Raw genomic sequence first — 21,416 nt, forward strand, 5'->3', positions numbered from 1 at the left:
CTCAAAACCCTTTAGGATAAATACTACAGTTGTAACTATTAAAGCTGAGGAAACCGAGGTTCACAGGCTCTCAATGGCTGTCCAGCTCCTGGAGCTGGTACGAGCCGTCTCACTCCAGAGCCCACTCCCTTAACGCCTGTGTGGACATACTCAGCCATGTCTCAGGGCACTACCAGCAAGTAAGCGACTTGAGGTCCTCTGTCCAGTGTATAGAGCAACTTTACACCCTCACAGGACAAGGTTTGCATGTTATAAATGCTCACCAAATATTTAGTAAAAGAACAAATGAATTAGAAAAAGCGGTATTTTCCTTTTATAGGTAACATATGCACAATTAAACAGGCCTTTCACAGAGCTTATTGCAAAGAGTGGTTCCAGGGATACAAGTTCCAGACAGCGATGGGGAGCTACTTTCCGAGCAGCCAGGTTACGACATGCCCCGCAGAGGGTCTCCTGCACATTTAAGGCAACACCCAGATGCAGCACTGTGTTGGGTGACTGCCAGGGCGTTCCCAAAGGAAGCTACACAAACCAGAGTCACATGTGAGATCCGCATGCCAGGTCTGCGTAGAAACCTCTCCCCCAATCCACTCTATCCAACTAGGTCCCAGCCAGCAGAACCTCTAGAATAAAACTTTAAGTCTCAGCAACGTCCTACTCCAATGATACTCAAGTGTCATAGCTGAGCTTTAAAGGAGCCAAGAAGGTGACCTGACCTCGACACCACCAAGTGAGGAGTACCCTTACCATCTCAGGGCGGAAACTGTTACGGTACGTATGCACAACTTTAACTTCAATACCTTGGAAGTCGTTCTACTTCTTTTCCTTTTATTTTCAGTGCTTTAAAATTTCTCTCCCAATCATGGACAGTAGAAAGATGCTTTTCTACTAGAGCCTCCATATCAACTTGCCCAATTACGATCCATTCCTATTTAAAGAATGAAAAACATATTATTAAAGAAACAGTAAAATATATCAACATTTAAAAGCTTAAGGTCCAACTCTTAATAATAAAATGGGACAAATGTAAGGTATTCAAGTAAATTTCAACTTAGGTGCGCAAATATAGCCATTACTGCAGAGCCTAATAAACAGAGGAAAAAACTATTTAATGTATAAAAATATTATGATGGTAAAACTTTTTTTTAAGAGATCGCAAACCCCCTCTTTTTTTTTTCTCAAATTTGATGTATACGCAGAATCAGTTTGGCAAAGTCAACACTACAAATCCAGAAGTCTCCAGATGTGGTCAATTCTAGAAACCTGAACTACGGAAGAAGCATCAGAGAGGCAGGTAAGAAGCTGGCTGAAGTCACATCCATGTCGGGAGAACACCAACGAGCACGGAAGGCAGCCAGGGCGCACCTCTGCAGCGCTGGTGGGGGTCACCCAAACAGAACTGAAAAGTTACATCATCGTCACGACGCTGCTTCACTCCATGCTCTGCTCTTGATCCAAAGCATGAAGAAAAGGATATCTTTTCCTGAGAGGAATTAAAACTGACACAACAGGGGCGCCTGGATAGCACAGCGGGTTAAGCGTCTGCCTTCGGCTCAGGGCGTGATCCCGGCGTTGTGGGATCGAGCCCCACATCAGGCTCCTCTGCTATGAGCCTGCTTCTTCCTCTCCCACTCCCCCTGCTTGTGTTCCCTCTCTCGCTGGCTGTCTCTATCCTGTCGAATAAATTAAAAAAAAAATGAAATAAAATAAAACTGACACAACAGAATCCTGTCCCATTCCATGTGGATGCAACAACCAGTTTCTCAATTTTCAAATAGTCAAAGACAAAAAAAATCTTAGTGTAACTTTTTTCTCGTCTGTGGTGTAAATATAGGTTGTCTAAGAATCCTCAACTCTGACTCTGTGCCTTGCCCAGAGTTATGTTATGACACACAAGACAAACTGTAGATTGTACATTTAATACTAATTCAATCAATCAGATGAAATCTTGTAATAGAACAACAGAAAATTACATGTTCCTTACCTTATGTTGCTGTAAAACAGCTGATAATCTCCTAAACAGATCTTCAGCTTTGCTGAAAATAGTCAAGAATCCACTTGCATTTCTATCAATCATAACAGAAAAAATGGACTCCTCTCCGGCCTCAGCCACTCCCTTAAACTGGTTGGGGATGCCGATGAACCTCTTCATTTCTCTGTAATACTTAGCCCGGATTTCTTCAAAAGGAGGCCTGAACTGTAATCGTCCCTGTCTAAACACAAGTAAGTAACTTTACAAGAGGAACTGTCAGAAACAGAGACTGAGGATGGCACGGGCCTCCGGCTCCCACCTGTAGGTCAGGTCCACGCTGATCTCCGGCAGGTTCTCGTTGAGGGCCTCCAGGCCCATCTGGTACTGGTGCTCCAGAGCTTTGTACAGCTGGTGGTTCCAGTGCTGCCTCCATGCTCGCATGTCGCTCGCCTGGAAGCCCTGTCACGGGGGTCACAGCCTTTACTTAAAAACCATGTAGCACAATGCCATTTCCATTTAGAGCTTTTACATCACATAAACTAAAATTATAAGCCAAAAAAAAAAAAAACCAAGAAACACCTCATTTTCCACATCTTGTAGTGCAGCAGTTTGTAGAGTCAAACATGAACGTCTCCAATCTCATCAATAACACACAAAAAGATCAGCAAAACTTAAAACATCAAACTAATGTCAAATGGATTTTACATGTGGACTTTATTTTATGATGCTAAAAAAAAAAAAAAAAACGGTAATGGAATCTGGTTTATTTTATGAACTTCTTGGTTCTCTTTCTAAACTTCCCATCAAGCACAGCTCTTCTCTTCCCTTTCCACTCCCTAAATACTCCATTGCACATTTTTAAGAAAGTGATAAACTTAAAACATGCGGATGCTCAGGACGGTTTACAGACTCTTTTGCTTCCATGGAACCATACGTACATTGATGCTAATACTTTAATTTTTGTTTTTCTTCAAGATCTCAGAACTGAGAAATGCATGTACTTATGTGGGACACCGAACTCCTCCTCGGCTAAGATCCCACTACCACCCCGCGGGGCGCTCTGTGCCAACTGCTCTCATATACACCATCTCATACCAAAATAGGAATAGAACTGAAATTTTACCCAAAAAAAGGGGGAAACATACTGAAAGAGCTATTTCATTATTAGGCTTCTGCCTAAACTTAGCTTTGTGTTCTACGGATGTCACGATCACCTAGAAGAAAACTAAGGAATGATAAAATTTAAGCACCAAGTCAGAGAAACTATAAAGTCTGAACTGAGAAATGTGGCATTTCATAAGACAAATGGAAACTCCTTTCCTATTTTTGAATGTAAAAGCATTGCCAATTTGTGGTCTTTGTCGTGATTCGGTATAATTCTGAATTTATTAGGAATTCATTAAAGATCTTTCACCAGTTCAGGTTCACGTTCTGAAAAGCTGGTACTCCCATGTGTAGACACCAGCAAAGCGTGCTTCACCTGGGCCTCCACACTCGCCAAGCCAGTTCTCAACTCCTGCAGCCCGTCTTTCCAGCGCTGCTGCTGCCGAAGCAGATCGACGTTCATGAGCACGACCACCTGTCAAAGATCAAAGCACAGCAGTCTCAGAGTACGCCTGGGAAACAGGACGTTTCAGCGGAAACCCGGACAGACACCACCGTAACCCAGTGATCAAATGAACTCCACCTTTGAGACGACACATGAATACCTGACGCCCTGACACAGACGTGTGATTTGTCAGAACCGCATCACCCCAATCTGATAACGAGAAAACATCACACAAACCCCCAGCGAGAGGCATTCTACGCACAACTGCCAATATCGAGGTCATGAAACACGGAGCAACCTGAGGAGGCGGGGCCGGCAGAGCCTCCAGGACTCAATGCAAGCGGGATCCTGGAGAAGGACATCAGCGGAAAGGCTGGAAAATTCAAAGCCGTGTATTTCCGAGTTTTGATACACGTACTGCGGTTATACAAGTTGCTAACAGAGGAAGTTGAAGGTAAATGTGAACTCCAAACTACTTCTGCAACTTTCAGTCTGTTAGGTAATTAGACTTCCAAATAGAAAGTACTTAAGATTATATCCCTATTACCTTTTAAAATAATACTAGTCATAGCCCATCCAACTTTATAAATAAAACATACCTTCTCACAAAACGTCGTGTGCCATTTTCTCAGTTTTCTATTTTCAGTGGCGAGTCGCTGAGCAGCATTCTGGAGTTTTTGGATGTAACCTTCTAATTCTTTAGGGTTATCCCAAGTAATCGGTGACTTTCCCCCACTTCCTGCTTTTGAATTCTAAGGTACAACAAAAGTCATTTAGCATGTACATGCATTTCTCTTTTCCTAAAGACTCCACAGACATCTTCAGTCCAGTTATCCCTAACACTGATCTGCAATAAAAAAGCATACAGTAATTTTTCTGTTTTATAAATGGTAAAGCAGCCTAGCCAAATTGAATAGCTCCATCCCTTCCTTCCAAGTTCTCCTCTCAGAGAAGAACAACCCTACATGACACAACACACACACACACACACACACACACACACATATACAGAAGGAACAGAAGTAAGAAGGCAGACAACCTACAGGCCTGGGGAACTGAGCAAACACACGCACTCTCCCTTCCTGTCTCCCAAACACGCAGGATGGGCCAGCGGACAAGCCTCCACCCTGAAGCCACCTCCAGGGACACACACAGCTCAAGAAGCCTGTTCCCTCTAACCCACAGACTAGGAAAACAGTGGCCTAACAAAAGAAAACCTTTTTAGCAAACCCACCCTACTCTGGCCAAACACCAATAGAAAGCCACCGCTCTCTGCAGAGAGCCGACCTTCCACCCATCGCTCATTCAAAGCTGGCAGTGCTCCCTGATGGTAACCCCCACCAAGGGAACACCGGTGGGGCTGAAGAGCCAGCCAAGCCCCACCACCACTCTGCTGCAAGAGCGCCAAGAGTCTGCCTGGGCTTCCCTGCAGCCATGCTAACAGGGCTCAGGAAGGAGCTAAGGGGCGACAGGACACTGCAAGTTGCCGCCCTTTCACAGGAAGGTGTCCGCAAGGCAGGAGGGGACACTGAGCTCCTGCTCCCCTCGTCAGAAGCGGCGCAAGGCCATGCTTCACTTCCGTCAGCACAGTCTCTGCAGGGCCCAGCAGAGCACTGAGCACACACACCCAGTCCTCACACTACAGTTCATTTTTTCAGAGAAACAACGCACTACACAGAAAGGACCACCAACTCAACCCACGGTGAGGTTCTCAGCTGAGACCACGACACGCAGGAGCAGGTGGAACCACATTCTCAAGGAGCCGAAGGCCCTGCCAACCATGAATTTTGTACCTGCTGAAAATATCCCTCAGGAAAGAGGGGAAATAAAAACATTCTCAGACAAAGGAAAACCAAGAGAATTTGTCTTTAAGAGCAGGTTTGTTCTTAAAGCCTGGCTACAGGCAGTCCTCTCATTAAGAATTTTGAAAAGCAAAGGAAAACACGGGGATAAGGAAAATAAACTAGCCTTCTTGTGAATTTCTTAAATCCTATTTGATGATTGAATCAAAAATTACAACCCCATGTGAGTGTAGAGGACACTACACACTTAGGACAAATACACAAAAACAGAGAGGAGAGAGCTCCGCAGCAGTCAGGTTTCTATATGTACTTGACTCGGGAAACCGTAAGGCAGAGCAACTAAGCCTGGATGCAGGAGATCCTCAATCAGTAGCTGAAAAGTGAATGAAACTAACAAGGATAATAAATCCAACAGAATCCTCTGTGGAACAGGTGAAAAAGCATCTACCTAGAAATGACCACACACGACTTACTGTTGTATTACTAGAGATAATGAAATTAGTAAAACTCGAGGCCCTGCTCTCCAATCCAATGACTGGCCAAGGGATTAGAACCAACCTCTGTGTTCTTTGTCCTGCTATCTCCATATCTATCTACTCTTCAGTCTCATTTAACAGATGCTAAATGCAATTATTTACTTCTCACAACCCAATTTCTCATAGAAATATCAATAGATGCTACTTTGAATACATTTACTAAAGAAGAAAAAGTGCTAAAGGTATATACAATTAAACATTATCTATTAGGTGAAAAATAATAAAATCTTATCTCATTTCCAAAAGTACCCTTGTAAATAGGCCCCCAAAAAAAGTCTAAAAGATATATACCAGACTATTAACAATGGCCATCCCTTGATGGTACAATTTTAAAACATTTTTTTTTTCTTTTTGTTTGCCAGTATTTTTTTTTTTTTAACTTTCCATTTAAACTCACATTGAGCTTTGGTAATAAAAACATGTTTCTAATAAAATTTATATTATGAATTATCTGACTTATAGTAAATGTTAAGCCTGAGATCTGGTGTGCAGAACAGAGTTAGTGGCACAGGTCCGCACGCTATCCCTCCAAAGGCCTGCTTCTAAGACAGACCCTTGGCTGGCACCTGACCCCTGCACCTGGGAGGCCTCCCACCACCCTCAAGTTTCTGACCAGCTCACTGGACTGAAACATCATAGTTTACGCTCAACACTCGATCCCCTTCTGGGAACCTGGAATTTACATGTTAGGCAGAAGATACCTCCATGACTAGCCCCCAGTAAACGCCTGAGCACCGGGTCACTAATGGTCTTCCCAGTAAGACACCATCTCTCACATTGGGGTTGCTGGGGTTGGGGGGGGCGGTGAAGAATGCCGTGTGTGACTCCACTGAGAGGGACTCTTAAGAGCTTGCACCTGGTTTCCCCAGGATCTCACCCTCATGTACCCTTCCCTATGCTGACTCTGCTCGGCATTCTCTAGCTGAAATAAATCATAATCAGCTGTGGGGACAACTATACCTTGAGTCCCATCAGTCCTCCTAGAAAATCACAGAACCTGGGGGTAGTCTTGAGGAATATCACAACTAGCAATCCACATTCAAATAAAACAAGAAGAAAATACTCCTCTTCTACTTACTTTTAAAATATTTTATGTCTATTAAGACTAAAAATGTAGATTTCAAAAAGCCACCAGTCACATAGTAACAGTTTAAAAACTACTGTAGGTTTTTCTAATGCCATATGTGCGCATATTTAAACAAGCACAGATAAAAATAAATATATACCAAATTATAAAATCAGGAGATTTTTTTTATGGTATATAAGGACCTCAAACTTCAGTGAATAAGTAAATATAATAGCACACCAATTGTATACTATACATATGAAATCAATTGATCAAACTCAACACCTTAAAATGTGAAACACTGTAACCGTTTAAATCTACAGTTGGAAAAATGTTACTTGGTACTTGTTAAGAGAGAAGGAAGTCATTGGGGAACAAAACAAAACCTTAGATCAATGTTAAGTGGAAGGGTATACTGAAAAACTAAAAAAAAAAAAAAAAAAAAAAAAAAAAAGGAACACCTCACACATAAATTCTAACAACATAAAAAGTCCATTTACCTTAATTATCTGTTCAAATGCTAATGCAGACTGTAGCATCATTGGTCTCTGACTTTGAATCATTTGCTGATCAATAGAGTTGTAAAAATGTGCCACCTACAAAGTAAAAGTCCAATTAGCAATAATCAATAACAAATAACAGTTTTTCATTTGTTTTCATTTTTAATTGGAAATATTAACTCTTCTCATGCTAAGATTTAACAAAAAATATTTTTCATCTCTAACGCAGCATTTATGCATGTATTAATATACGCAGTCAACAATTACGTGTTGAGTTCCTATAATTTGCCAAATCATGTCCTGGGGGCTCATTAAACAAAGATCATAAAACTCAGTCCCTGCAATCAAGACGTTCACAACCTCTCCAAACCTGCTCCTTCCTTTCTTAGTACGTAACACGTGATCAATCCATTTCTCAGACCAAAAAAATCTTTAAGTTGTCCTTAACTTTCCTTTCACATCCCACATCAGTGATGTCTACTGACTATACTCTCAAACATGTATTAAATCCAGCCATCTCGCCTGCCTCCATCAGGCCCACACCAGTCCGAGCACCCTCGTCTCTTGACAAGACCAGTCCTGACTCCAGTCAAGGCTTCCTACCATCTTTTCAAAGCATTCAAAGAAGTCAGAGTGGTCCTTCCTTAAACATGAATCACACCATAGCTTTGTCCACTCAAAAACTTCCAATGACTCCCCAGTGCATTTGAGAATAAAATCCAAAATCCCAAAACTCTTACCTAAAATCTTCCAATGGCTTCCCAGTACTCTCAGGAATAAAATCCAAATTCAAGACCCATGGCCCTACCCCAGCACAAACATCCTACATAAACTGGCTGTTAGCCCCAGCACGAACCCTCACTGCACAGTAGCCACGCTGGTCTCCTTGCTGCATCTCTAATCCACCAAGTGAGTCTTCCCTCAGGAACTCGGTATGAAATTTGTTCCCTCCACACTCTTTCTCCAGATGCCTGCATGGTTCTGTCGTCACTTTATCGTACCTCTTCTCACATGTTACCCTTCACCAAGGCCTACCCTGACCACTCTGTATCTTTCTTCTGTCTTCTTTTTCTTCAAAGTACTCATAACTACCTCAAACGGCCTACATGTGTGTTTGCTCTCTAGCTCCCAAATTAGAATGACAGCTTCAGGAACATTGTCTAGCAAGTAGAAGGCACTCAATATTACCTGAATTAATCAGTGAACCAAAAAACAGATACCTACAAGGTACAGTGATGAACAAAAGAAGACACTGTCAACTCTTTTGGTGGAAAAGGAGAAGCTCAGGGAAGCAGATCGAGTGGACGCCATGGCATGAGTCCAAGGAGTTTGAAAAGACTGTTAATCTTTGTATCCCCAGCACCTCACAAAATTCTTAGCCCAGAGTATGTGCTTGAAAAATATTTCCTTACTGGGACGCCTAGGTGTCTCAGTGGGTTTAGCATCTCACTCTTGATTTCAGCTCAAGTCACGGTCTCAGGGTTGTGAGGTCAAGCTCCGGGTCAGGCTCGTGTGCTGGGCGTGCAGCCTGCTTAAGATTCTCCCTCTCCCTCTGCCCCTCCCACCCATCCCTCTCTCTGGAAAAAAAAAAAAAAAAAAGATTCTAATTTTACAGAGAGTCCTCTTCTTTCTACTAGTACATATGAAAATATGGTTTACTTGGAGAATATCCACTGAACTTATTCTGTGCCACAATAGTAGTCCAAGAAAAAGCCTAATCAACAAAACTAGAAGCGAAAGAACACATACTCTTAAAGCAACCTGGCCGTGCTACTATCTAACCAACTCCTACTTCCCACTCCCTATACCAGCTACACACCTGCTCCTAAGTAAAGGTTTACATAAATCGACTTCCCCCAGGAAATACAAATACTACATGACCATTCCTTCACCATTTGAGCTCCTATTGCGTCACACTAAATACACAGGACACAAAAGTGAACAAGCCTCTCTGCTTTTGAAGATGCAATCCCTCTATGTGAAATGCTCACCCATCCTACCCCTGGGGCTCCTGAGAGAACATATGTATACTCTTCCAGACTCACACCAAACAGCATTCCTCTGTAAATATTTATCTGATACTCCTTCTACCCTCACCCAGGAAAGAACTGAAAATTCCCACCTCTATGCTTTCATAGGCCTTTCCAAAAATCTCTAATAAAATACTCATATTAAATATTTTATTAATTTTTCAAATATCTGTCATCAGTACATAAACTGTAATGGAATAAATATGGACTCTGGAGTCAGATTGGGTATCAAATCCCAGCTACATAACTTACTAGCTGTGTGGCACCAGAAAAGCTATGTTACGAATCTAATCCCCAATAAGATCAGTGAAAAATGGGGAGGGGGGGTTGAATTGAAATAACATAAATAATCTATCCTCCAGAAGTCCTGATATTTAATGAGAACTCAATGTTTAGTTTGCTCTCTCCTGCTACACCAATGGTTCTCAACCACAGTTGATTTGTACCCAAGGGAACATTTGGCAACAACTGGAGATGCTTTTGTCAGGACCAGACAGATGCTGCTAGATACCCTAAAACATACAGGACAGTCCCCATGAAAAAGAACCGGTCCAAAATGTCAACAATGCTGAGGCTGAGAACCATGTGCCAGAATATGAGAACAGTATATTCATTTTCATATCCTCACTATGCTATGCTTGGCAGTGCAGGTGCTCAAGGCATCTCTGCTGAAAGGATAAACGAGACTAAGATACACAAGATACGCCCCTGCCTCTAGGATACTATTCCTGCCCATCACGATCTATTAATCAAGTGACAGCAAAGATGAAAAAAACCCAATACTCCATAAAAGGGTTCAAGAGTGATTCACACACTGCATACAGAATAGGGAACAGTCAACTAAAGAAAGACACAACAAAGAAGTGACTTATGAGTGGGGAATTAAAGGATGACTGAGTTTTCTAATAAGATGAACTAGGTATCAGCGCATGGAGACACACTCAGAGTGTAGGGAGTGGGAGCCACAGCCAGTTAGGCTAGTGAGAGCGCGAGTAAGAAGGGCCTTGTGTTCTATGCTAAGGAGACAGACAATGTGGCCATAATAGTTGGTTCTAAACAGGAAAATGATATGATGGCAAAGCACTGAACACGCAGACCTAGGAAATGACCAAAAATAGCGACCAGTCCATCACCCTGGTAATTCTCTAAGAATCTGCCCCTCGAAGGCAAGCAAAAGGACAAATGGCCCTTTGATTCGAAGGTCATTTAGGATCCATGCATGCAACATGAAAGAAAAAGGAAAAAAAGAGAAATAACAGTCTATTTTTCCAAATGCTTTTAGAAAGACTAATGATAACAATACCACAAATTAATGAATTCCTATATAGGTTTGCAAAGCAAATTTTGTAATATAGTCATTTAGCAAACCATAATCTCCAAAGACTTACTTGTGCTATTCTACTAGCCCAAAAAAATCGAAATAAGAAAATGAACCGCTTAAAATATTGTAATGTAACGAACTCAGAACAGTCATATATTCAAAAATATAATGTCATACTTGTTTAAGAATAATCGCTTGCTTGCAGAATTTCTGTGCAATGTTTGCAACTTGCTGTATTTTGGCAGGAATAACAAAGCCAAGTGCAGAGAGCTGACGAACTTCTCTCAGAAGAATCACCAACCGATCAGAATAATGAACTTTTAATGATCCATCGTTAGGATCCAATTCCATAATTCGACTATTAGCCTCGATACTACAAGATAAAAAATAACTTTTTAAGATTCATGTTCTCTTTTGACACATGAAAAATGCAACAGTTTTCACAACTTTTCTGTAATACAATTAACTCGAAGTTAAAAAAATTTAATTATAGTTTTCAATCTTTTTTTTCACATAGCATCTCACAATTCAGATCTTAGTAATAAACTGCAATATCCAAAATATATCATCATATTAATATTTCAACCAGTTTTTGAAATCAGTAAAATCAATCTCTTAGCCTTCAGCTCAGACTCAAAACTGGCATCATATTCACCATAAAGAGAAAAGGTTTTGATTCATTTTCCCAAGGATTCCTTAGGTTTTTTGAGTCAGCCTACTTATTTAATATGTTTATTAAAGGATCAATGATAAGGAACATCAAAATAGAAGGAGTAGAGATATTCAAATGTTTCATTCCTCTACCTTTTTCTCTAAGGACTGTCCTTTGTTTTTCTTATAAATGCTATAACAGCAATTTTTAAATCAGGGCACTCAAGTCAGCATGATTGTGAAAATCCTGAGCTAAATTAATCAAGAAGTATTATAGTTTCATGACTTCCCTTTCAGGATCAGGTTTACATAATGCTTACTCCTTCAAATCACTTTCACAATTAAGAAAACTTGCAGGTCTTAGAAAGTAAGATACTGAAAAGCAAAGAACAAATCTATTCTACCCATCGACCAACACATATAATAAAGCAGAATAAAAAGTACATACTTTAAAGTGGCTTAGAATAACAAAGTAGCCTCAACTTTCCTATAACACAACATAAAGCCTATCAGGAAATTTTAATGGTGATTTCGTTTTTATTTGAAATTAATCTTCAAAATTACTTTCTACATATCAGCATATCCTGAAATATATTCTAAAACACGCTGATTCTATGGATTTCTAAAAATACAGTAATACACTAAGGAAAGTTTACGTGAACAAAGAAGCAATGGTTCTTCCAGATCACCCATTTTAAATACACATTAGAATAATGAGGTTAACCAGTTAGGTTCAATATCGCTCAGTAAGTGTTTAGCAAACCCTGACCCTATGGTGGGCACCACACAAGTATCTCAGGAAGAGATTACTTCCTGCCTTAAGGAGCTTCAAATAATGAAAGTTTATAGTTTACAATGCGTGTGTATCCATGTAAATTATCTTAACGGAAAAGGTAGAACAACGTGTATGAATACCAGTAGGCACACAACGTGGGAGAGGAAGGCCTACTTCTACAAGGAGACTCTGCAGACCTGAGAAGCAAGGGGGGGTGGACAACCAGCTCTACCTTCCAAGTTCCCAACATTAATGATGTAAAAGTTGATCATCAAAAATAAACCAAAATTTTTAAGGAGCAGCAGCAAGTTTGGACAAAGGAGAGAACAGAGGAAATTCCATCTTGCCACTTAGCTTAACACCATAAGAAACAAGATTTTTGCCCAGACTTTACTGTTCCATGTAGTTACACTTACCACAAACCAGATCTGGAATCAGACAAACCAGACTGAATATCCCTGGACCAATCATCAAACTGTTCTTGTTCATACAGCTTAAACTGCTCTAACAGATCTGCAGCACTTCGATGGAAAGACCGAAATCCTGACAAGTCAGACAGAAGAGCCTCTGCAATCTTAATAGTATCTTCCACCTTAAAAAAGCCACAAGAATATTACAAGAATATACTAATACTTAAAAAAATAAGCATAAAATGAACCACTTTCTCTGTGATTCAGAAATTACTTTCCCATTCACCTATAAATGGTAGAATGCAAGATTTGCAAGCAAACATGAGAAGATCAACCCCTACTTTGCTTCTGACTTGTACAACTCAGAGTAGCAAAACACAGATGTAATGCATATGAGGCATAATCAGAAGAGTAAGACGAGGGAAATTCAGGGGAGAGCCCACAAATTCAGCAATGCTCCTGTACGTGTGCAGCAATAATGTGGTCCTTTGCTTAGTGTCGGTGAAGAGCTCACACAGTATCTGCCAATCCGAATGGCAATCAGAGGAAAGAAATGTCTTCCCTCCACATCTGTACAAAGAATATGATAGCACTTTGGAAAGCTGACAAAACTGGGTGGAATATTCCAGAAAATAGAACATCAAAAATACAACCTTGAATAAGTAGAACCCTCAAACATGCTAGCCTTTATAATACTCTATGTCTGCTTGCTCTTAATCACAGACCATAACCAATTAATATCCATTCTGTGACTCAGATGGAAGACATGGTACCACATACATTAAATAGTACGTAAGAATCTTAGATCAATTTTCATAATACCAAAATATTAAAATAATAGCTTTTAAATCCATAGCCTGCTGACCCTAACATTAGGTGATGTCATAATTACATTTCACCTTCCCTTTAATCTCCTTTTAACTTAGAATGATTTACCTACATAAACGTACTTGCCGACAGACTTTGCAACTAGCAAGACTTTGCAATGATAATCTCAAAGGATTAAAAAAATCCTTTGAAAATATATAAAGGATGATTTCCTCTTTAATATTTTCTTAAGAAAACACTTTACCTGGAACAACTGCATCTGAATGATAAAGGATGTACTATCTATCTCTACATAAAAAGTGAACGGACCATTCAAACCTCCTCTGTACACTTTTTCGGAATTCTACACTTCACATGAAAATTAGATGGATATGCCAAAAAAAAGAATTTTCTTTCATTTTTCACTAGGGTTCTAGAGTGCCTTCCATATTAATTTAGCACATTTTACAATTAGTGTTCTTCATCATCAATTAAAACTAATACCTTCAGTTCCAACTGGCGAACCCAAACGATATTATTAACAACTTCCGAAAGGTTTTTGCCAGAAAGTGGTCCAGATGCTTCACCAGGAACTCCTCGGCATCGATTCTCAAAGTCTAACCGAAAATCTATAAAATTTAAGTCAAATAAATGATTATACACATTCAGCCAAGATTTCCTAAGTGCCTTCCATACACCAAGTACTAAGTGAAAGGTGTGGATAGAAAAATCCTAAGACCAATCCTATACCCTCAGGGACCTTACCATGCCTCAAATGAGACAGAGAAAGAAAATAACTAATTTTTAAAATCTATAATTTGTAACAAAAATAGTAAATTAATCTTCAGCATAAGATATAGTCTTAATCCTAAATGGTATTCAAGAAAAAGTAACCTACAAAAATATTTTCTCAAGCAAACACTATGATCTCTGATAAACTTTTACCTTTAACTGAGTCCACAAGTCTTGCCAGTAAAGTTTCTCTTTCTAACATCAGTTCTTTACTTATAGTTGGACGCTTCACCAACTCTTTATATTTCAGAAATGCTTGAAGAAGCTAACATAAAATAAAAGAATACATGTTCATCCTAAGTCGATCGACTTGGTAAATACATAAATATCTCCCAAAATAGCTCAAGGGAAATATTAAAAGTAAAATATTTCAATATTTTACCTGCTGTGGACTATCCTGAATTTCTGAAATATAATTTTTCAGTTTTCCTGCTATTTTTTGTTCCGCAGGTGCAATAATTTTTTCATATTGAGACACTGCAGCTTTCCATAAAGGCTAAACAAATTAACATTAACATTAGACTTTTAATATTTTCAATATCTGCCTTTGAGAAGAACTATACAAACAAGAAGTTCTACAGACAAAAACATATATTCAACCTCGGTATATGGATTATATTGCACAGGATTCAGGCCACTAAAAGGCTCAAATACTCGAGTCAAGCATATGGTCTTCTCTTCACTGGCAGGTAAAAAATAAAGAAGCTTCTCATGAATTGTTCTAACAGCCAAAACCTAAAACATAAAATATTAAAACAATTTATTTAGATATATCTGCACAAATAGTTGTAGACTTTACATATATTTGGCAAGAGTTTCTTTAAACTAGATTCACCGAAATGCATACAACGAACTTTAATCTTGACAATTACTACTCCTCAGTAGTCAAAGTGGTACTCAAAGACATCATCACATCACACTACCATCAGTTCATGCGCTCAAACCTCGTGAAAACACACAAAATCTAAATATGGTTAAGTTATGTTTAAGTTAGTTTAAGAAGTGTTTCAGAGTCCTCTATATTTTACCATATTGTAAAAACTTCTGATTTTCATTATTCTGCATTAAATTGCACTTTTAACAAGGATATCATATGTTAACAACCCTATTATGTATAGCTTACAAATAGCTGGGAAACAAATTGTTGTATTTTGTATTTAAAACTTCCACCAACAATGGCAACTGCGTGGCTCAGTTGGTAGAGCATGTGACCCTTAATATCAGGTTCGTGAGTTCAAGCCCCATGTTGGGTGTACAGCCTACTTAAAAAAAAAAAAACCAAAAAACTGTATAGTTTAAATGAATAAAAGGTGTGGTAGTTCAATTCAAAAATAAATAAATAAAATTTCCAACAAATAAAAAGTAATCAAAAAGGTTAAGTAAAACCACTATAACCTTTCATTTGAGTTGGAAAGATGAGCATAAACTACTGATTTTTTTCTTGCTAAAAGCAAAAATACCAATTTAACAACTCTGTTTACTGAGAAGGCCTAAAACCATTGATAACTAAGTAACATTCAGCACTTTCCCAACCAGAGTGCTGTTGCTAAATATTATTTTCCACTAAAAGAACCAGGCTCTTGAAAGAAATGACTGATTCCAGGAATGAGGCAGAAAATATCCAAGATGGGCTGGTACATTTTGAGGCAGCCCAAAAGTAAGGAAGTTATCAAAGAAATACTGGATTCATGTCAGAATAACAAAAGAGCCAACTTAAATGGGCATTCACTGCCCAAAGATGGGACAATTTGAGGATAATAACAATAACTCTAATAGACTGAAACTCATAAAATATAAAAGCTCATGGCTTCATAATGATACTAACAAAAAAACATTCCATTAACTGCCTATGGAACTTTCTATGACATTAACTTATCGTTCACTGTTCTAAAAAGTGATAAATCAAAGGAAAAAGGTAATTGTGTATACTGCCATTCCTGTACAAACTATTTCAGAATAACTAAAAAACTGATGACAGAAAGTTATTCCGTCGTCACCAAGAAATGAAGAACAACAGAACTGGAGAATCGCTGTCACGACTGTTCACAATCCTCAGTGGCTGGTAAATCACTAGAGTTGAAGGAAGAGCATCATAAGGAGAGTGAAGAGCAAACTGAACTCCCTGCCAGTGGGGACACTGCGCTGTGTGCCTCCTGACGTATCGGACAGGAATGACAGAGCAGCACCCGTGAAGCAGCCTGATTCAAGTAAACTAACGAGAAACATTTTCTGAAACCATCAGGACAACTGAACACTGGTTAAATACAAAATGAAATTAGGAAAGTACTGTCGTTTTGTTGAGTGTGGTGGTGGTATCGTGTTTGTTTTAAGGGTGTAAGTATATGATTTCTTGGCGTAGCCTTAAAAATACTCCAAAAAAAGGAAGGCAGGGGAGACAAAGATGGAACAGGAACTGAGTAATGCCAATGGCTGTTGAAATCAAGTAACAGATACAGGGCATTCATTATACTATTTCACTCTTGTTCATGTTTGAAATTTTTCATAACGAAAAAGGTTTTAAAATCTCCAAAGAACTATAAGCACAAAGGGGAAAAGTCAGCTTGCCTATCCCCTCAAGCTAAATACTTAAGTTCTACAGTGAAACTTGTAACCTATATAAATAGCTCTTCCAAATATTTCCACCGAGTACTCCCTGAAAAGCTGCCCTCCTTCATAACAATTTCGATAGCCAAGACAATGTCTAAGAGCTTCTATACCTGGAGAGGGGGGCTGATTATCTTTTTCACCACAGAGAAGTACAAAATAGAAGGTCACAACTTACCAGGTGAACAGTCACACACGAAAGAAAAAGCAAGCAGGTGGAAACCAGTACTTAGCTGGGCACCAGTCACACGACTGCCAAAAATTATCTCACATGAACTTTAATTCTTATTCTTTCCCCAAAATGTAAATAACTCCTACCGGATGTGTAATGCATACTAATAATAAAATACATTCACAAATGAGGACCTACTTCACACTTATGTCAAAGACCCAAGTAATCAAATGATACCTCTTCAAGGCGTTTGCCAAATTTGTCAAGTGTTTCAGGGAAGTATTTCTCATTTTTCCATGGATGAGGAACATAGCGCTGCCACACCTGACCTGTTAAATGATTACAGGCGATCACCCACTGTTCACAAATTGAAATACCAGCTTTCAGATGGTCTTTCATGAGATAATAAGGATCTTCCCATAGATTCAAAGTTCCCAACTTTTTCTGAACAAATCTTCCAAATGAACCACCTAATGAAACAGAAAGCAAATTTTTTAATGGAAATTTTTAAATGATTGCAGAATACATGCTTATGACAAAAATATACAAATTAGCAAACTAAGGATCTATGAAATACTATATGCACTTCCTTAGACTCAAAACAAGCATTTTTCAAAAAACATGCACACACATTTCTTTGAATTTTTGCATCTTTCAAGGTATCATGAGCATCTCTCAAGTGCAAAAATACATATGATTTTTTCAAAATGCTACACTACTGTATGGATGAAGCATTATATAACCAATTCTCAATTATTATTTGTTTCTACTCCTACATTACCAACGATGCTGCAATAAATATCTTTATGTACCTTTATGTACTTGTCTAATATTTCCTGAGAATAAAGAGAATGGTATTTTCTAGGTCAAAAAGTATACACACTTTAAATACTATCAAGTAAACAATACATATTAAAGACTTTTGAGACCATTACAAAATAAACTTTAAATTAATACATGTATAGGAACTAAAAACCTATGTAAATTTACTTCATTAATGGTCAAAGAATTTGACACATGATTTAAATTAACCAAATATATACAAATTTTTATTTAAATAATCCTATCTGATTTGCTCTAAGTGTTACTCTAAGCAACAATTATTACATTAAGGAGTATTTTCAGCAAGGGCTTGGAGGAAAAACTAGAAAAACAAAGACAGGTTTCCAAAGTTTCCAGAGTTTCCTTCTTTAACAGTACCTATGATATCTAAGAGATGTAACATTCGTGACTCAGGATAGTGGTCATGCTCTGTTTGTCTCCACACATCATCTACAACATCCCGAGTGGTCTCCACCAAGTCAACCACTTCCAATAAGGACAGACCGTCCAAGTTATAAAATTCCTAAAACCAAAAGGCATTCATTATTAAACATAAGGATAACTGTACTTTTGTCAATATAGTCAACTTGTTCCCAGACTTTTCAATTGCTACAATTCTAACACCTGCCATATCATTTCCTCCTCCTTTTTCTACCGGACCATGTGTTACTTCTTTATGCAAACACCCTACAAGTTCCTTTGCAAACATAAATTTCAGGAATGCCAGAAGAAAAAATAAGAATTGCAAAGTTCATTCATTTATGTTTGCCCTTGACCTTATTTTCTCGAAGTTTGGATTCACTTCTTGCAGCTCCTGAAAGGAGGCGGTCCTAACACCATACAGACGTTCCCCACTGAAGGTCCCACATGTCGTCACTCAGGGACTGCGCTGCATGTTATTGGTAATGCAATCACAGCTCAAGGTTTGTGATTTTACATTCCAGCATTATGATAAAAAAAAAGTTTACAACCATTTCAAACACTTCATTAAAATGATATATTGAAATAATATTTGGAACAAATAAAAAATTACTATTTATTTATTTTGAAAAGAATAGGCTTTTTTGTAACCATAAAGTGGTCACTTATTTAACCTCTAGGAATATTTCAAAGAATAATCTATCAAGTATAAAACTAAGACTTCATATTTTGGATTACTTCAAAATGCTAATTTGAATAAGCTGAACATTCCTTCAAAAGAACATATTACCTCCATGTAGATAAACTTGTTAGTACATTAAACTTTTGCTTTTCCCTATGTACCTACAGAAAAGCAATTATGTTTTTAAGAAAAATATTTACTAGAGATTAGAATCTAGCTTTCTTAAAAGTGTCGGTTTTTAAGTTGTACGCGTATTAAAGGCACACTTCAAAGAAACCCTATGTATAAGGATATATTTTGTTAACAATCATCAAGTAATAATGTCAAAACAAAGGTAAATCTAGTGAAAACCACATCCTACAGTACTTTTATCAAAAGTCTGATATAAAACTATATAGGAATCACATACTCTTGCAATTGTTTCAAATAATTCTTTAAAATAACTGGCTCTTTCTTTACTACTCTGCTTATTTCCACGATGAGCTTGTTCTACCCAAAACTGGAACTCATCACTTGGTGTAAGAATACCTGAAAAGGTGAGAAGGAGAAAAAGAAATATCAGTTCAAAACAAAAAGCCAGAAAATTATCTGGTTCATCTGCTGATCTTGCCTATTTCCTGTGCTCTTGAAGACGTACGGAAAATCAGCCTTACAATTTCTATCGACAGAAAGTTCTTCCTTAAATCCACTAAGAACAACCAACAGTACCAAACGTATACTTCACAGGTTTGTTGCTCAGTATGCTTCCCCTATGTTTTTGTAAACTATCTGTCTCTATACTGTCAGTCTCCACCTTCTACCTGGAAGGCTGCTTCTCCAACACAAGGCTTTCCATCACCACTCATATTAGGGAATACCATCCAAATTAGAAATGATTACAATTTAATCAACCAATGCCCACAATTTTAAAATATAAGCAAATTAAAATAATTTTACTTTTCAATTTGCTTTTATATTTCCCAATGAATTGGACAATTTCTAGTTGCTTAATCACATGCTGGAAAAGCGTACTATTCTTTCTGGGTCTATAGTATTCAAAAAACATCTGATTAACTGTTCAAGCAAAGTATAAAACTACATCCAATACTGTAAAATAACGATTAGTGTAGGTCATTCAGTTCATATTAATTGTTCATATAAGTAATATTTATAGCTATAATAAAATTATAATTAGCTTCAAATAAAATGCATTTTAAAATAAAAGTCAATTATCTTTGCAAGTAGACAATTAGGGTCAATCCCCATTATTCATGGATGCTGGATTTATGAATTCATCCATTTCCTACCATTTATTTGTAATCTAAAATCAATGCTTGCAATGCTTTCATGGTCGTTCACAGACGTGTACTGAGCAATGGAACACTGGAGTTAGCCCACACACACGGTCCCAGCTAAGGCTGAACAAAGTGGCACTGCCTTCTTGTTTCCCATCTCCTACTATAAACAAGTATCCTTTCTGTAACCTATTCAGTTGGATGTTTTCATTTTTTTGTCCTTTTAAATGGTCATTTCTCCATTTAAAATGGCTCCCAAACACAGTGCTGAAGTGGTGTCCAGTATTGCCAAAGACAAGAGCACTGTGATGTGACCTCCAGAGAAAATACTTGTGTTAGGGAAGTTTCCTTCAGGCATGAGGTACAGTGCTGCTGGCCATGAGGCCTATTGTTCATGAATCAACAATCTATATTTAAATAGTGTTAATTATAGTAAAACAGAAACACACATATTATGTTAAAAACAGAAACATACATAAAATAAGGTTACATAATAAAAATGTTATGACCAGAGGCTCACAGGAACCTAACTTTGTTTTTCCCCTAGGACCAAGAGCTCAGTATTTACTAATTCAATATTCACAGTGAGTTTACAGAACCTAACTAGGTAAATAATGAGGGGCAACTATATTTTCTATGTCCACGAATTCCACATTGTTAAAGATTACATCCTCCTCTTCTCAAAATCCATATAAATCTATTCATTTAAAAAAAGCTAAGGCTCAGAGAAGATCCAAAAGTGTGGAAATAAATCTGTGAAAAAGTATATTAATTTACTAATGTATTAATAAGAAAACTGTTCTGACTTTCTTTCATTAAGCTACGGTTCTATACCTCGTGTGTCATCTTCCTTAAGTTTCAATTTTGATGAGTTAGTGTCTGATCTTCGTAGAACTATACCCAACCCAGTTTCTAGTTCACTCAAAAGATTCTGAAGCTTGGGATCAAAGTTTCTGCTCCATTCCTGATCCTAAAAAACAGACAAGAGCAAACATTGATCAAAAGTTTTCTGATCAAACTGGCTTCCTTAAAATACTGTTGAGAGAAATAAGTCCAGATACACCTGTTTCACTCAAAGTCTGCCACTGCCTTCCGTCTCATAAGGGAGGGAAAAAAGGCCTTTCAACAGTTAATACTTCATATAATCATGTACTATATAGCAACATAAGAGCTGACGTGGATTGCATTTATATCTTCTGTTTCTCTATTTGTCAACAATGCTGACTTTAAA

General features: G+C 38.2%; 1 protein-coding gene across 7 annotated transcripts in view; it reads right to left on the bottom strand.

Annotated features, from left to right (window-relative positions):
• DYNC2H1 (dynein cytoplasmic 2 heavy chain 1) overlaps nt 1-21,416 on the bottom strand; it is a 288,892-nt gene that overhangs the window by 262,190 nt on the left and 5,286 nt on the right. For 6 of the 7 annotated variants that reach the window (XM_045797656.2, XM_045797654.2, XM_087868490.1 and 3 more), the window contains exons 3-18: nt 21,020-21,155; nt 19,321-19,439; nt 18,188-18,332; nt 17,225-17,457; nt 14,812-14,946; nt 14,594-14,707; nt 14,365-14,476; nt 13,924-14,048; nt 12,619-12,794; nt 10,954-11,149; nt 7,426-7,521; nt 4,121-4,273; nt 3,453-3,551; nt 2,292-2,431; nt 1,985-2,213; nt 801-928 (exon numbers count right to left, since the gene is read on the bottom strand). In XM_045797656.2, the coding sequence (XP_045653612.2) occupies nt 801-928; nt 1,985-2,213; nt 2,292-2,431; nt 3,453-3,551; nt 4,121-4,273; nt 7,426-7,521; nt 10,954-11,149; nt 12,619-12,794; nt 13,924-14,048; nt 14,365-14,476; nt 14,594-14,707; nt 14,812-14,946; nt 17,225-17,457; nt 18,188-18,332; nt 19,321-19,439; nt 21,020-21,155 (2,336 nt within the window). Of the gene's footprint in view, nt 1-800; nt 929-1,984; nt 2,214-2,291; nt 2,432-3,452; nt 3,552-4,120; nt 4,274-7,425; nt 7,522-10,953; nt 11,150-12,618; nt 12,795-13,923; nt 14,049-14,364; nt 14,477-14,593; nt 14,708-14,811; nt 14,947-17,224; nt 17,458-18,187; nt 18,333-19,320; nt 19,440-21,019; nt 21,156-21,416 lie in introns of those variants that run through there. The other variant, XM_087868492.1, reaches the window with a different exon arrangement.

The sequence above is a fragment of the Ursus americanus genome, chromosome 16, assembly GCF_024610735.1.
Source record: "Ursus americanus isolate L20-20 chromosome 16, mUrsAme1.1.p, whole genome shotgun sequence".
NCBI classification, from domain to species: domain Eukaryota; kingdom Metazoa; phylum Chordata; class Mammalia; order Carnivora; family Ursidae; genus Ursus; species Ursus americanus.